This window comes from Rhinatrema bivittatum, chromosome 9, assembly GCF_901001135.1.
Source record: "Rhinatrema bivittatum chromosome 9, aRhiBiv1.1, whole genome shotgun sequence".
Lineage (NCBI taxonomy): Eukaryota > Metazoa > Chordata > Amphibia > Gymnophiona > Rhinatrematidae > Rhinatrema > Rhinatrema bivittatum.
The window spans coordinates 154188944-154206318 of NC_042623.1; the positions used below are offsets into that span (position 1 = coordinate 154188944).

General features: G+C 43.9%; 1 protein-coding gene across 5 annotated transcripts in view; it reads right to left on the reverse strand.

Moving 5' to 3' along the window:
• Positions 1-520: 520 nt before the first annotated feature.
• ST6GAL1 (ST6 beta-galactoside alpha-2,6-sialyltransferase 1) overlaps positions 521-17375 on the reverse strand; it is a 239412-nt gene continuing 222557 nt past the window's right edge. For all 5 annotated transcript variants that reach the window (XM_029615815.1, XM_029615814.1, XM_029615810.1 and 2 more), the window contains one exon: positions 521-1468. In XM_029615815.1, the coding sequence (XP_029471675.1) occupies positions 1227-1468 (242 nt within the window). In that variant the 3' untranslated portion in view covers positions 521-1226. The remainder of the gene's footprint in view (positions 1469-17375) is intronic.

The window sequence follows — 17375 nt, forward strand, 5'->3', positions numbered from 1 at the left end:
ATCGGTTTCGGGGAGCCCCCGATTTCTGATGACTTTCAAAATATCATATGATATTTTCAATCAGAAATACGGTTCACATCCCTACAAATCTCTCTCATACACAATCATTATGGCTATCCAGAAAAGCAGAGAAGATAAGTGTGCATCCAGAACAGGGTTGGAAACACTAGGCTGAAAACATTTTAGTAGTTTGCAAAATCAATTCCAATAGTGATAAGATGTTTGATAAAAATTACTTTCCCTTCCCTGTCTCAATTCACCTTTTCAACTGTTAATCTTCTGTAAGAAGTATATATGATGTAATAAAAATATATCCTGACATTCTGAATACACAAGGAAATGAAGAAAAAAATTAAAGGAAACTATGAAGCAGCATATTTGTGGTACAGTAAGTACAGTATGGTGAGACTCATCACTCCCAGAAAAAGCATACAAAAAGAAAATCTGGAAAGACAATTTTAGCTTTTTATAACATATGGCTGTTTTCCCGGTAGGCACAAGGAAAGAAAAATTCACATACTCATGAAAGCAAATTAGTATTTATTTCATATTCCAACCAATGTGGTGTCCTATTGAAGATATGCAATACATTCTAAGTTTCATTGTACCTCAATGAGAGGGAGAAAATAGATGGCTAAATGGTTATCATAATGGACAGAGAAGTTGAGTTCTCTCGACAATTGTGATCTTGTGCAGGTCACTGTTTCTCCCATTGCCTCAGGTATCTCTTTAGATGGTTCTCTCTCAAGGAAGAGGAACTCATTGTACCCATATGCAATTTGTTAGAAGGTGCCCTAGTTCAGAGTGCTACAAAAATGCTAATGTAAAATACTAATTTCTTTGCCCCATAGTGTATTTGACAAATATCCAAGCTTAATAATTAATAAATCCAAAAAAGTGAGGCGTGAAAATTAGTTCTTGTGGTCCCTGCTTCTTCACAATGCAATTCATACTATGAAACACATTTATATTGTATTCCTAGCACACAAAGTACAGATAACACGCAGAGTATTTCAAGATCACTCTCTCATGTACCTCAGAATGTGCAGAAAAAAAATTCCTTTCAAATGGAGTTATTCTTTGTGTTTAAAGTGTTCAAACACTAATTAGATTTTTCAAAATCTACTCCTTATAAAATAAAATAATAATAATTCAGGGAATTCATGCGAGGTAAAAAAAAAAAATATATATATATGTGAAGTAATTACAAAATTTTCTATTTGCAGCTAACACTGTATCTTTCTAAATCCAGGCAAGGTCACCTTGCCCTTCAAGTAAATATGTTCATCCTTTCCTTGACTGATATGCTTCACCAGGTTCTTCTCAAACAGCAAGGGGTGGTAGGCACCCATGACACAGGCACGATCTAGAAACCTTTGATAGTAATGGCAAACATCCGTTTGTCGTTTCGAAGGGAGAAATTCGTAGATGTTCACCTCATCGCAGAGATCCATCATTAACAGAATACCTATAAATGATGAAAAATACCAGGAATCAGACCTATAATAAATGAAGATCGAGCAGCAGGGAAACCTTTAGCGTGCCTACTTTGTAGCTAATTTTCAAAATGAAACTATCCGGGACTGGAGGAGTAGCCTAGTGGTTACAGTAGTAGTCTACAAACCAGGGAAAACCAAAGTTCAAATCCTGATGCCACTCCTTGTGACCTTGAGTAAGTCATTTTACCCTCCATTGTCTCAGGTACAAATTTAAACTGATTTTTCAAAAGGTTACATGTGCATAAAATAGCATGTCCTTGCATATACGGTATTTTAAAAATGCAAACAAACATACTTCTGTAAGTAAGCATACACAAACAAACTTGCGTGTGTAAAAAAGATGTTCCCAGGTGGGGCCAACAGTTACATGTATAAATTATTTCAAATCACACACAAACTCATTCATACCTTAAAAACATCCAAAATGCACAACAGTAGTCAACATATAAGACCCCAAAGAGTCTATACAATATTGCAAAGCAATTTCAATACAATATCTTTACTAATAAACCCTCTGGATACACCCACTTACAATCTGTATATACCCAACCCCCACATCTACTTAATATTTTTCACAGGCTTTAAATATGATACTAACACACTGTATATCATTTATTCGTTCTGTAGCTGACCCCTTATGTGAATTTCTTCTCTTTGGAATGACCGTTCTTGACTTCGTTCTTGAAGATTATTCACATGGTCTGACCCCACGTCAGACCACGTGAATAATCATCAATAACGAGACCCCATGTCAGACCACGTGAATAATCATCAATGAGACCCCACGTCAGACCACGTGAATAATCATCAATAACGAGACCCCACGTCAGACCACGTGAATAATCATCAATAACGAGACCCACGTCAGACCACGTGAATAATCATCAATAACGAAGTCAAGAACGGTCATTCCAAAGAGAAGAAATTCACATAAGGGGTCAGCTGCAGAACGAATAAATGATATACAATGTGTTAGTATCATATTTAAAGCCTGTGAAAAATATTAAGTAGATGTGGGGGTTGGGTATATACAGATTGTAAGTGGGTGTATCCACAGGGTTTATTAGTAAAGATATTGTATTGAAATTGCATTGCAATATTGTATAGACTCTTTGGGGTCTTATATGCTGACTACTGTTGTGCATTTTGGATGTTTTTAAGGTATGAATGTGTGTGTGTGATTTTACATTTTATGGACACATTTCCAAAAAATTCTTTTGAAACTTATGATAATAAAGCTGTACACTTTTCTCTTATTACTTGTCAAGTTGTATAAATATAGAGAAAATAGGTCTTGTTACCCAGTGAGTATAAATTATTTCAAATCCATCAAAATTGATGCACATAAGTGTTACTGGTGTATATTTACACATTCCAATTACATTGTGTAAGTGAGAAAAAAAAGCCTTTATTCCCCAATACAGACTAGTTAAGGGGTGCGGGTTAACTGGGGAGAGTTCAGGTGGAAGAACCAGGAGAGTATAATGGACCTGAAGATGGACTGGGTGAACTGGTAGACTAACTGGTAAAACTGGTAATTTCCTTGCCTTGCACGTGCTATTAAATCTCCTGACTTTCTTACGTAAAACACAACACGGGGGTAAATGCATGTAAATTGTGCAGGTAAAATGTCCACAAATATGTTTTTAAAGTTCTACACAACAAAATCGGGTACATTTTAAAAGACGCGTGCACATGTTATAAAATATACCTGCACGCACATGCGCGCCCGATTTTATATTGGCGCGCGCATCTGCGGGTGGGTGCTGACTCGCGCGTGCAAGGGGGGGGGGGGGGGAGTTGTTTAAGAAACATGCACCAACACAACTAGACCTTTCCCCAGTTCCCTCCCAGTCCGCTCCAAGAAAGGAGCGGACTGGGAGGGAACTTCCTAAACCTCCTGGCTAATCTTCTCTTTCCCCTCTGCGCCCCAACCCCTAAATACCCCCTAACTAACCTAATTTTTTTAAATTTTTCAACGTACCTGCGGACGAATGCCCACTCTCCTGGCGCGCGCACTGGCGAGTGGCCAGTGCGCGCGATTCAGTATTCAAATTAGGTGGTGCGGTAGAAACAGGCAAAAGGAGGCGCTAGGGACACTAGCGCGTCCATAGCGCCTCCTTTTAGCCCGGAGCGGTGGCTGTCAGCGGGTTTGACAGCCGACGCTCAATTTTGCCGGCACGCGCAACTTACTGCAGGTAAGTTGCGTGCACTGGCTGGCTGCCGGCGCTCGCTGTCCCAGACAGCCCCGTGCAGACCCCGATTCCCCCAGCCCACCCCTTATTTCATAGCTGGCTCTTCCACGCATACTGTGGGATATGTGTGTGGCCACAGGAGTTCTAAAATCCCCGCAGCGTGAGTGTGGCCTGGTCATGTATGTATCTTGCGGTTTTTATGCACGCTGGCGATTTAAAATTAGGCCTTAAGCGAATACAGCGGTTGTATACTACTTATTCAGATAAAAATTTGACATCCATTTTTAGATATATCTGGTAATTAAGATAGCCAGTTAAGTAGCATTTGAAGACTTATCCGGCTAAGTAGAACTTTTCACTCTTATCTGGTTAAGTAGCGGTTTTCCTGACACTTTTCTGGATATGTTTTAAAAGCACTACTTAGCCGGATAAGTCTTCATTCACATCTTATATGGCTATCTTACTTATCCAGATAAATCTTCAAAAGCTGGCAGAATAGCAGCTTTTTTTTAAGACCTCTCCGGTCTTATCTGTATAAGTGGCTCCACTTAGCTGGATAAGTCGAAACTTATCAGACTATGGTGAAAATACATTCCAAGATCTTTTAGATACATGAGCATGAGTGAGTGCCCCCCTATATATGCTTATATGGGCACATGCACATGTTTTAAAGTTATTCTCTCTGTAAGCGTACTCCTGATAGCAGTTGGAGACGGATCAGATTTCAATCTGATGTCAGCCCCTGGTACATATACCCCTGCAGGAAGTGCAGCTCTTCAGTATTCTCCTCGAAAAGCATTGTGAATATATGTGTGATTGACTAATTGGATTAACAGCTCTCTGCTTCTACGGCAGGGGAGAAAGTCTGATACTTCACTTTCAACACACATCCAGCATAGCTCTCTGCTTCAACGGCAGGGGAACATAGAAAGGTGGATCTATATTCAGACAATAACCAACAAGGACTGAGTTACATAGTCTGGGTAAACAAAGGCATGGATGTAGCTTTCTTATTGCGGCGGTTACTACCCTTAACTATGGTAGATATTCACTTGGATGCAGTTCCAACACTGCTCTCTACATTAATCGTGCGGGTGGAAGGGAAATAGAACCAAAAGGTTACTAAGAGCCAAGAGTAACAGAAGTATGAGAGAAATTTAAAAAAAAAGTGCATAGCTTGCTGGGCAGACTGGATGGGCCATTTGGTCTTCTTCTGCCATCATTTCTATGTTTCTATAAGAACATAAGAACATAAGAACATAAGAAAATGCCATACTGGGTCAGACCAAGGGTCCATCAAGCCCAGCATCCTGTTTCCAACAGTGGCCAATCCAGGCCATAAGAACCTGGCAAGTACCCAAAAACTAAGTCTATTCCATGTAACCATTGCTAATGGCAGTGGCTATTCTCTAAGTGAACTTAATAGCAGGTAATGGACTTCTCCTCCAAGAACTTATCCAATCCTTTTTTAAACACAGCTATACTAACTGCATGAACCACATTCTCTGGCAATAAATTCCAGAGTTTAATTGTGCGTTGAGTAAAAAAGAACTTTCTCCGATTAGTTTTAAATGTGCCCCATGCTAACTTCATGGAGTGTCCCCTAGTCTTTCTACTATCCGAAAGAGTAAACCCGTTCTAGACCTCTCATGATTTTAAACACCTCTATCATATCCCCCCTCAGTCGTCTCTTCTCCAAGCTGAAAAGTCCTAACCTCTTTAGTCTTTCCTCATAGGGGAGTTGTTCCATTCCCCTTATCATTTTGGTAGCCCTTCTCTGTACCTTCTCCATCGCAATTATATCTTTTTTGAGATGCGGCGACCAGAATTGTACACAGTATTCAAGGTGCGGTCTCACCATGGAGCGATACAGAGGCATTATGACATTTTCCGTTTTATTCATCATTCCTTTTCTAATAATTCCCAACATTCTGTTTGCTTTTTTGACTGCCGCAGCACACTGAACCGACGATTTCAATGTGTTATCCACTATGACACCTAGATCTCTTTCTTGGGTTGTAGCACCTAATATGGAACCCAACATCGGGTAATTATAGCATGGGTTATTTTTCACTATATGCATCACCTTGCACTTATCCACATTAAATTTCATCTGCCATTTGGATGCCCAATTTTCCAGTCTCACAAGGTCTTCCTGCAATTATCACAATCTGCTTGTGATTTAACTACTCTGAACAATTTTGTGTCATCTGCAAATTTGATTATCTCACTCGTCGTATTTCTTTCCAGATCATTTATAAATATATTGAACAGTAAGGGTCCCAATACAGATCCCTGAGGCACTCCACTGTCCACTCCCTTCCACTGAGAAAATTGCCCATTTAATCCTACTCTCTGTTTCCTGTCTTTTAGCCAGTTTGCAATCCACGAAAGGACATCGCCACCTATCCCATGACTTTTTACTTTTCCTAGAAGCCTCTCATGAGGAACTTTGTCAAATGCCTTCTGAAAATCCAAGTATACTATATCTACCGGTTCACCTTTATCCACATGTTTATTAACTCCTTCAAAAAAGTGAAGCAGATTTGTGAGGCAAGACTTGCCCTGGGTAAAGCCATGCTGACTTTGTTCCATTAAACCATGTCTTTCTATATGTTCTGTGATTTTGATGTTTAGAACACTTTCCACTATTTTTCCTGGCACTGAAGTCAGGCTAACCGGTTTGTAGTTTCCCGGATCGCCCCTGGAGCCCTTTTTAAATATTGGGGTTACATTTGCTATCCTCCAGTCTTCAGGTACAATGGATGATTTTAATGATAAGTTACACATTTTTACTAATAGGTCTAAAATTTCATTTTTTAGTTCCTTCAGAACTCTGGGGTGAATACCATCCGGTCCAGGTGATTTACTACTCTTCAGTTTGTCAATCAGGCCTACCACATCTTCTAGGTTCACCGTGATTTCATTCAGTCCATCTGAATCATTACCCATGAAAACCTTCTCCATTACGGGTACCTCCCCAACATCCTCTTCAGTAAACACCGAAGCAAAGAAATCATTTAATCTCTCCGCGATGGCCTTATCTTCTCTAAGTGCCCCTTTAACCCCTCGATCATCTAACGGTCCAACTGACTCCCTCACAGGCTTTCTGCTTTGGATATATTTAAAAATGTTTTTACTGTGAGTTTTTGCCTCTACAGCCAACTTCTTTTCAAATTCTCTCTTAGCCTGTCTTATCAATGTCTTACATTTAACTTGCCAATGTTTATGCTTTATCCTATTTTCTTCTGTTGGATCCTTCTTCCAATTTTTGAATGAAGATCTTTTGGCTAAAATAGCTTCTTTCACCTCCCCTTTTAACCATGCCGGTAATTGTTTTGCCTTCTTTCCACCTTTCTTAATGTGTGGAATACATCTGGACTGTGCTTCTAGAATGGTATTTTTTAACAATGACCACGCCTCTTGGACATTTTTTACTTTTGTAGCTGCTCCTTTCAGTTTTTTTCTAACAATTTTTCTCATTTTATCAAAGTTTCCCTTTTGAAAGTTTAGCACGAGAGCCTTGGATTTGCACACTGTTCCTTTTCCAGTCATTAAATCAAATTTGATCATATTATGATCACTATTGCCAAGCGGCCCCACCACCGTTACCTCTCTCACCAAGTCCTGTGCTCCACTGAGAATTAGATCTAAAATTGCTCCCTCTCTCGTCGGTTCCTGAACCAATTGCTCCATAAAGCTATCATTTATTCCATCCAGGAACGTTATCTCTCTAGCGTGACCCGATGATACATTTACCCAGTCTATATTGGGGTAATTGAAGTCTCCCATTATTACTGCACTACCAATTTGGTTAGCTTCCCTAATTTCTCTTAGCATTTCACTGTCCATCTCACCATCTTGACCAGGTGGGCGGTAGTATACCCCTATCACTGTAGTCTTCCCTGACACACAAGGGATTTCTACCCATAAAGATTCAATTTTGTATTTAGTCTCATGCAGGATGTTTATCCTGTTGGAGTCTATGCCATCCTGGACATAAAGCGCCACACCTCCTCCCGACTGCTCCTCTCTGTCATTGCGATATAATTTGTACCCCGGTATAGCACTGTCCCATTGGTTATCCTCTTTCCACCATGTCTCTGAGATGCCAATTAAGTCTATGTCATCATTTACTGCTATACATTCTAATTCTCCCATCTTACTTCTTAGACTTCTGGCATTAGCATACAAACATTTCAAAGTTTGTTTTTTGTTTGTATTTTTATTCTGCTTTTTAATTGATAGGGATAAGTTAGAATTTTTTAGCTCAGGTGAGTTTTTAGTTACAGGCACTTGGACTACTTTTCTAATTATTGGAACCTCACTGTCGGGATGCCCTAATTCTAATGCATCATTAGTATCCTTTAAAGATACATCTCTCCGAACCATGTGCTGCTGAGCGACTGTCGGCTTTCCCCTTTGTGCTAGTTTAAAAGCTGCTCTATCTCCTTTTTAAAGGTTAGCGCCAGCAGTCTGGTTCCACCCTGGTTAAGGTGGAGCCCATCCCTTCGGAAGAGACTCCCCCTTCCCCAAAAGGTTCCCCAGTTCCTAACAAAACTGAATCCCTCTTCCTTGCACCATCGTCTCATCCACGCATTGAGACTCCGGAGCTCTGCCTGCCTCTGGTGACCTGCGCGTGGAACAGGGAGCATTTCAGAGAATGCTACCCTGGAGGTTCTGGATTTAATCTTTCTACCTAAGAGCCTAAATTTGGCTTCCAGAACCTCCCTCCCACATTTTCCTATGTCGTTGGTGCCCACGTGTACCACGACAGCCGGCTCCTCCCCAGCACTGTCTAAAATCCTATCTAGGTGACGCGTGAGGTCCGCCACCTTCGCACCAGGTAGGCATGTTACCAGGCGATCCTCACGCCCACCTGCCACCCAGCTATCTACATTCCTAATAATCAAATCACCAACTATGACGGCCGACCTAACCCTTCCCTCCTGGGCAGTAGGCCTTGATTAACTTGATCTGGTTGAATTGGTTATAGTTGGAGACTGCCAGTATACTCAACTGGAAAGCGTCAACACCCGGTAGGGTGGGTGTCCTATGTTAATGACAATATGGCTTATCCTTGAATCATTTGAAATTCCATTTATAACGGCAGCCAAGGGTGGGATGCTGAGTCTATCTGTCTATACTAAGGAAAACAAAATTATCAGGTAAGTAATTTCTCCATTTCCTAGTGTGTAACAGATGGACTCAGGACCAATGGGATGTATAAAAGCTACTCCCGAACCGGGTGGGAGGCTGCCCATGACCCACTTAGTACTGTCCTTGGTGGTAGAATCTGGAGAAGGTGTGAATAGAGGACTATGTCGCCGCCCTGCAAATCTCGGCGGGTGACAGCCTTCTGGTTTCTGCCCAGGACACTGCCTGGGCTCTAGTAGAATGGGCCTTGACCTGTAAAGGCGGAGGCTTGCCTGCTTCTACGTAGGCTGCCTTGATGAATTCCTTGATCCAGTGGGCTACAGTTGCCCACGAGGCTGGTTCCCCTTGTCTCTTCGCTGTGACGGACGAATAGGTGGTCCGTTTTTTTTTTTTTTTTCATACGGGTTCCGACATTTCCAGGTATCTGGATAGGAGTCTGCCGATGTTGAGGTGGTGTAGACTACGAGCCTCTTCTGAATTCTTCAACTCATCCGGCAAAGGTAGCGAGATGGTTTCGTTAAGATGGAAGTGTGATACTACTTTGGGAAGAAACGGATGGACCGTGCATAGTTGGATGGTTCCCGGGGTGAGTCCGAGGAACGGCTCTCGGCCGGACAGTGCCTGTAGTTCCGAAATGCGGCATGCTGAACCAACCGCCAGCAGGAATGCTGTCTTTAAACAGGTGGAGGGACAGATCTCATAGGGGTCTGAAGGAGGTTCCTGCTAGGAAATCTAAGACCAGGATGAGATTCCAAAAAGGTACCAGCCACTTTAGTGGTGGGCGGATGTGTTTGACTCCTTTCAGGAAGCGTGAAACGTCTGGGTGAGAGGTTATGCTGTCACCCTCGCTCTTGGAGCCGTAGCATGACAATGCGGCTACCTGTACCTTGATGGAATTGAGGGACAGACCCTTCTGTAGCCCATTCTGCAGGGATTCCAGGATCATGGGAACTTTAATTGAGCGTGGTCTGATGTCGTGGTCTTCGCACCAGGCTTCAAATACTCGCCAAATCCTCATGTACATTAAAGATGTGGAGAACTTGCGTGCTCGGAGTGGTTTGTCGATTACCGCCCCCGAGTATCCGCTCTTTCTCAGGCGAGCCCTATCAATGGCCAGGCTGTAAGAGAGAATTGAGTTGGATCCTCGTGGAGGATCGGGCCTTGTTGCAGTAGGTCTCTGTGGGGAGGTAGTAGCAGGGGGGTCCCTGCTAGTAGTCTTCTCATGTCTGCGTACCACGGTCTTCTTGGCCAGACCGGGGCCACTAGAAGTATTAGTCCCCCATATAGCTGTATCTTGTGGATGATTGCGCCCAATAGGGGCCACAGCTGAAGTACCTGGGTACTTGGGCGTTGGACTGGTTTGCCAGAAGGTCCATGTCTGGTGTCCCCCACCGGTTCACTATCATTTGGAACGCTGCGGGCGACAGCTTCCATTCTCCTGGGTCTAGACTTTCTCTGCTGAGGTAGTCTGCCGTGATGTTGTCTTTCCCGACGATGTGGACGGCTGAGGTCTCCTGGAGGTTTACTTCTGCCCACGACATTAGAGGGTCGAGTTCCAGAGACACCTGTTGGCTTCTGGTTCCCCCCTGACGGTTGATGTAGGCCACTGTCGTGGCGTTGTCTGACATTACTCGGACCGCTTTTTCTCGAAGTCTGTGAGCAACTCTCAGGCAGGCTAGTCTGATCGCCCGCGTTTCTAGGTGATTGATGTTCCATCCAGACTCTTCTGTGTTCCACAGCCCTTGGGCGGTTAGCTCCTCGCAGTGTGCTCCCCATCCTCGTAGGCTGGCGTCTGTGGTGAGCATAGCCTTGCCTCCTGGTTCAGGTGGCTGCCCTGCAGCCACCACCGTAACTGGGTCCGGTCCCTGCCCGGGAGCGATAGATGGATGGCATAGTTCTGAGACAGTGAATTCTATCACGATAGGAGTGAGCGCTGTAGAGATCTTGTGTGAGCTCGCGCCCATGGCTCTACTTCCAGTGTGAATGCCATCAGACCGAGGACTTGTAGGTAATCCCATGCTATGGGGCAAGGTTCACTCAGCAGGATTTGTCACTGGTTCCTCAGTTTTGATCTCCTTGTGGGAGTCAGGCTGACCTTGTCTTCTGTGGTGTCGAATCAGACTCCTAGATATTCTAGCGACTGTATGGGCTGCAAACAACTTCGTTTGTGTTGACCATCCATCCGAGGCTCTCCAGTAGAGTTTGACTCTGTTGGTTGCTTGTTTGCTTTCCTCTGGGGATTTCGCCCTGATCAGCCAATTGTCTAGGTAAGGGTGTACAAGGATTCCTTCCTTCCTCAGTGTTGCCGCCACTACCACTATGATCTTGGTGAACGTCCGGGGTCCTGTGGCTAACCCGAAGGGTAGTGTCCGGAAGTGGTACTGATGGTCCAGGACTTTGAAGCGTAAGAAGCGCTGATGCTCCTGATGAATTGGATGTGAAGGTAGGCCTCCGAAAGATCCAGGGATGTGAGGAACTCTCCCGGTTGTATCGCCCTTATTACAGAGCGTAGGGTTTCCATGTGGAAGCAGGGAATCCTCAGTTGGCGGTTGACCGACTTGAGGTCCAGGATGGGCCTGAATGTCCCCTCTTTCTTGGGGATGATAAAACAAATGGAATAATGCCCAGTATTTATTTCTTGTGGAGGCACTGGGGTTATGGCCTCAAGGGCCAGTAGCCTGGTCAGTATAGCTTCCACTGTCACCCTCTTGGAGAGGTCATGGCAGGGGGCTTCCATGTGTCCAGAGGGGTTCGTAGGAAATCCAGGTAGTACCCCTCTCGAATGATGGTTAGGCCCCATTTGTCCGAAATTATCTCGACCCATCTCTGGTAGAATAGGGCTAGTCTGCCCCCTATGGCTTCTTCCCTTGGACGGGTCAGCTGAATCTCATTGTGGGGTATGGCTGGGGCCTGGACCCGAGCTGGTTCCCCTCTTGCTGTGCTTGTTCCGAAAGGACTGGTTCCTGCCCGTAGGGCAGGGTGCTTGATAGTTGCTTTAATATGGGTTGAAGCATTGTGAACCTCTGTCCATGGGGGCCCGGGGAAAGGGTCGCTGGTTTCTTTTATTCCTGTCCTCCGGTAGGCGCGGCAATGGAGACTCACCCCATTTGTTGGCCAGTTTCTCTAGTTCGCTGCCGAACAGAAGGGATCCTTTGAAGGGCATCCTTGTGAGATGTGTATTGGAAGATGCGTTGGCCGAACAGCGTCGGAGCCAGAGTTGTCTCCTGGCAGCCACAGCTGATGGCAGTACAGTGCAGCAGGCCGCTATTTGTAGAGACATAGCGGCGACGTCAAAGGACTGTTTAAGGATGGATTCCAGACGTCGATCCTGAGCATCTTTGAGCATTGCTCCTCCCTCCACTGAGATAGTAGTATGCTTCGAGACTGCGCAGACAATGTCAGAAGTTCTTTGGCCGCCAGGTCCAGGGGGTACCTGGCTGCCATAGCTCGTCCCCCTTTGAATGGAGCACTCCATTCTAGGACAAGTAGCTGCTGGACGGCTTGTAAGAGAGGGAAATGGTGAGAGGTCTGACGGAGTCCCTCTAGCAGGGGATTCGTCTTAGGCTCTCCCGAAGCACTTGCGCTCAGGAAAGCAAGCTCCTTCAGGCTGTGGGTGACCAGCCTGGGAGCTCATCTTTGGTGAAGAAGCGTGTCATGGTTCGGTGAGGCCCTGTCCCTGGGGGGAGTTCCCCTTCTTCTAGGGGCTCTGCTTCCTCTTCAGGGTTGTCCGTGTCCCCATAGAAACATATATAGAAACATAGAAACATAGAAATGACGGCAGAAGAAGACCAAATGGCTCATCCAGTCTGCCCAGCAAGCTTCACACATTTTTTCTCTCACACTTATCTGTTTCTCTTAGCTCTTGGTTCTATTTCCCTTCCACCCCCACCTTTAATGTAGAGAGCAGTGATGGAGCTGCATCCAAGTGAAATATCTAGCTTGATTAGTTAGGGGTAGTAGCCGCCGCAATAAGCAAGCTACACCCATGCTTATTTGTTTTACCCAGACTATGTTATACAGCCCTTATTGGTTGTTTTTCTTCTCCCCTGCCGTTGAAGCAGGGAGCTATGCTGGATAAGCGTGAAGTATCAGTCTTCTCCCATGCTGTTGAAGCAGAGAGCCATGCTGGATGTGCATCGAAAGTGAAGTATCAGGCACATTTGGTTTGGGGTAGTAACCGCCGTAACAAGCCAGCTACTCCCCGCTTTGTGAGTGCGAACCCCCTTTTCTTCTCCCCTGCCGTTGAAGCAGAGAGCTCTGCTGGATGTGTGAAGTATCAGTTTTTCTTCTCCCCTGCCGTTGAATCAGAGAACTATGCTGTATATGCATTGAAAGTGAAGTATCAGGCTTATTTGATTTGGGGTAGTAACCGCCGTAACAAGCCAGCTACTCCCCTCTTTGTGAGTGTGAATCCTTTTTTCCACATTTCCTCTTGCTGTTGAAGCTTAGAGCGATGTTGGAGTCACAGTAAGCATGTGTATGTTTATTTAATAAGAGTATTGACTCCAGGCAGTAGCCATCATTCTGGCGAGTCACCCACTCTTCATTGGCAGCCTCTTGACTTTATGGATCCACAGTGTTTATCCCACGCCCCTTTGAAGTCCTTCACAGTTCTGGTCTTCACCACATCCTCCGGAAGGGCATTCCAGGCATCCACCACCCTCTCCGTGAAGAAATACTTCCTGACATTGGTTCTGAATCTTCCTCCCTCGAGCTTCAAATCGTGACCCCTGGTTCTGCTGATTTTTTTCCTATGGAAAAGGTTTTCCATAGGTGGGGTTTCTGGACAATGGGAGCATTTGTCTAGGCCTAGAGTGGCCTGAGGGATAAAGGTCTTCTGGTGGAGAGTATGGCTGTTTAGCCGGAGGCTCCGTCTGCATTTGGACGAAGGTGCGTAACCCTTTGAAGAATTCCACCCATGGGATAGATGCTGGGTTCCGGCTAAGGGGCGTTGAGTCCCTGGAGGTCCCCATCTGAGGGGGTGTTCCGCTGGAATTTGCTAGGTCCAGGGTACTCACTGAGGAGCTAGTGCTTGGTCCTGGATGGGACTGGTCCTGACCTGGATCTCCCAGGACCTCCTCGCACTTGGCACACAGGGCGTTGGCCTCTTCGCTTTGTGCGGCTCTGATGTGGCTTGCTGGGCAGAGGCCTTGAACCTTGAGCTCCGTTACTGGTGGTGCCATGGTTATAGGCGCGTAAACCCTTATGCGCTCCGGCGCGTTTAAGATGTGCATGCGGGTTGTGTGCGTAGATGTGAGTCTAAGTCCCAGATATGTGCTCAGCCCGATAGGCATGCGATGCACGTATATCTTATGCGCATATGTCCCTTGTGCGTTACTTTATGCGCACATGTATTTTTGTGTGCCTAGCTGGCCTTGTGTGCCCGAATCGATACGGCGGACAGAGCAGTGAATAGGGCCAATATGGCGACAGTAAATCCACTGGTTCTCTTTGTAATTGAGTGTGTAAGATTGATCTTCTCCACGCCGATTGAATGGAACGTGTTCAAGAATCATCCATTTAAAGTCTTCAAATCAATGTCCTTTCGCAATGCAATGTTGTACCATGGGAACTTTAAGATCATTGTTATTAATGCGGCTTCTATGTTCAATGAGCCGGACCCAAATTTTATGTTTAATACGGCCCATGTAGATTTTTGGACATGGACACTGTAATGTCCATGTAATGTGGACCTTTCTCAGATAAGTGTGGAGATAGCTCGTTTTCACAAGCATCTGCATGAATAGCTATCATTATAAGCATTCTACACAAGACAGTGATCGATGATTACAGCAATGGAACCAAGCCACAAGTTATCACTTCCTTTCTCAATTATATACATAAGGAGGTGATTCCATGAGCAGTGAGATCTGGTAAGCAGCTAAGCTTTAAAAGAAAAAAAGATTCTCATCTTTCAGGACTACTCAGCTAAACTGTCAGCTTTGCACCACAATTTTGCTCCTGCTTGTTCGGAACTCAATAAGCTTAAAGTGTGATGCTCACCGATTTATCCTGCAAAGCTGCGAGTAGAATATAATGGAGTGGTGAAATGGTTTACTACTGCTATGGAGGCTATGTTCGCAATATGGAGTCAGTGGGTGAAGAAATGGCTGAATCTTGAATTTTTCAGCTCCAAGTAATAGCTAAGTAGGCCCGTGTTTTTCAATTTTCATGGTTTGGTGCTCTTCAAAGGGACACTTTGAAGTCTTGGACACTACTGTTTTGGCGATCGGGGCTATGGGAATATCTCGTTGGAACCTTACAGTTCAGCATGGAAGTCCTTCTCCTCAATGATTTCAATAACTCAGTTGATGATTTCATCGTGGCTGTATAATATCTTGCTGGCTGCTTCACTGGGATGCCAAACTTTTTGTAGTTATGGTCAGCACCTATTTTCTCCATGGAATTATTGTGAGCTTTTGACATTATTTCTGTGGCAACTGTGAGATGTGGAGATTTTAGAAGACAATATGGAGATGTTGACCTTGAGTGATCTCAGCTTATCACCTGTCACTTCCATTTATGTGAAATATCTCATGAGCTGACTAGTTATGCCACAGATCTCACTATATTTTATGATTATTGCTTATGTGGTTACTTGCTGTTATTTTATCTTGTTTCTCTTTCTAAAAGTTAATAGGCTTTTGAAACTGAGTTTGATATGTAAAGATCAAGGGTTGATGGGAGGTGTGGATGAGATGGATAGTTTCTCATAACATTTGGAGTAATCTCTGACCCTCTTAGAGGGGGTAGAATTAAATGGGAATTTGGATTTGAAAGGGGAAAGAAGGGATTAAAAGTGAGATTGGTTTAGAGGGAAGGGATGTTAGGATTTGGGAAGAGTTAAGGACCGCCTGTTAACTTGCTTGCCTGGTGCAAAAATGGTGAACTTCATGCGTCATCTAGACAGGATTACAGATAGTGCTGGGGAGGAGCTGGCTGTTGTGGTACATGTGGGCACCAACGACATAGGAAAATGTGGGAGAGAGGTTCTGGAAACCAAATTTAGGATTTTAGATAGAAAGCTAAAATCCAGAACCTCCAGGGTAGCATTCTCTGAAATGCTCCCTGTTCCACGTGCATGTCCTCAGAGGCAGGCAGAGATCTGGAGTCTCAATACGTGGATGAGATGATGGTGCAGAGAACTTTTTGGGGAAGGGGGAGACTTTTTCGAAAGGATGGGCTCCACTTTAACCAGAGTGGAATCAGGCTGCTGGCGCTAACTTTTAAAAACTAGAACAAGGGGGAAAGCAGACAGTCACTCAGCAGTGCATGGTTCAGAGGAATGTATCTTTGAAGGATACTAATAAAACAGGAGAGTTAGGGCATCCCAACAGAGGTTCCAATAAAAGAAAAGAATCACCTGAGCTATAGAATTCCAAATTATCCCTATCAACTGAAAAACAGGTTGTTGCAAACAAAAAATGCACTTTGAAATGTCTGTATGCCAATTCCAAAAGTCTAAGAAGTAAGATGGGAGAGTTAGAATTGTTGGCAGTGAATGATGAAATAGACATAATTGGCATCTCAGAGACTTGGTGGAATGAGGATAACCACTGTGATAGTGTTATTTAGGGTACAAAATTATATTTCAAGGATAGGGAGGATCAACTTGGTGGGGGCCTGGCACTTTATGACGGCAGGGTATACCAACAGGATAAAGATCATCCAAGAGACTAAATGCTCAGTAGAATCTATATGGGTAGAAATCCCAAGTGTGTTGGGTAAGAGTATAGTGATAGGAGTATACTACCATTCACCTAGACAAAATGGTTAGACAAATGATGAACTGCTAAGAGAAATCAGGGAAGCTAACCAATTTGGCAGTGCAATAATAAAAGGAGATTTCGATTACCCCAATAGTGACTGGGGAAATGTAACATCAGGACATGCTAGTGACAGTTCCTGGATGGAATGAATGACTGCTTCATGGAGCAATTGCTTCAGGAACCAACAAGAGAGGGAGCTATTTTAATTCTTAGTGGAACAAGGGATTTGGTGAGAGAGAGATAACGATGGTGGGGCCACTTGGCAATAGTGATCATAACATGATCAAATTTGAACTAATGATTGGAAGGGGGAAAATATGTAAATCTATAGCTCTAACACTAAATTTTCAAAAGGAAAACTTTGATAAAATGAGGAAAATAGTTAGAAAAAACTGAAAGGTGCAGCTGCAAAGATTAAAAGTGTACAAAAGGTATGGACATTGTTTAAAAATACAATCTTAGACGCACAGTCCATATGTATTCCACACATTAAGCAGAAGGAAGGCAAAACAATTACTGGCATGGTTAAAAGGTGAGGTGAAAGATGCTATTTTAGCCAAAAAACATTCTTCAAAAATTGGAAGAAGGATCCATATGAAGAAAATAGGAAAAAGAATAAGCATTGTCAAATTAAGAATAAAACATTGATATGGCAGGCTAAGAGAGAATATGAAATGAAGTTGGCTGACAGGCAAAAATTCATAATAAAAACTTTAAAAAATATATCTGAAACAAAAAACCTGTGATGGGGTCAG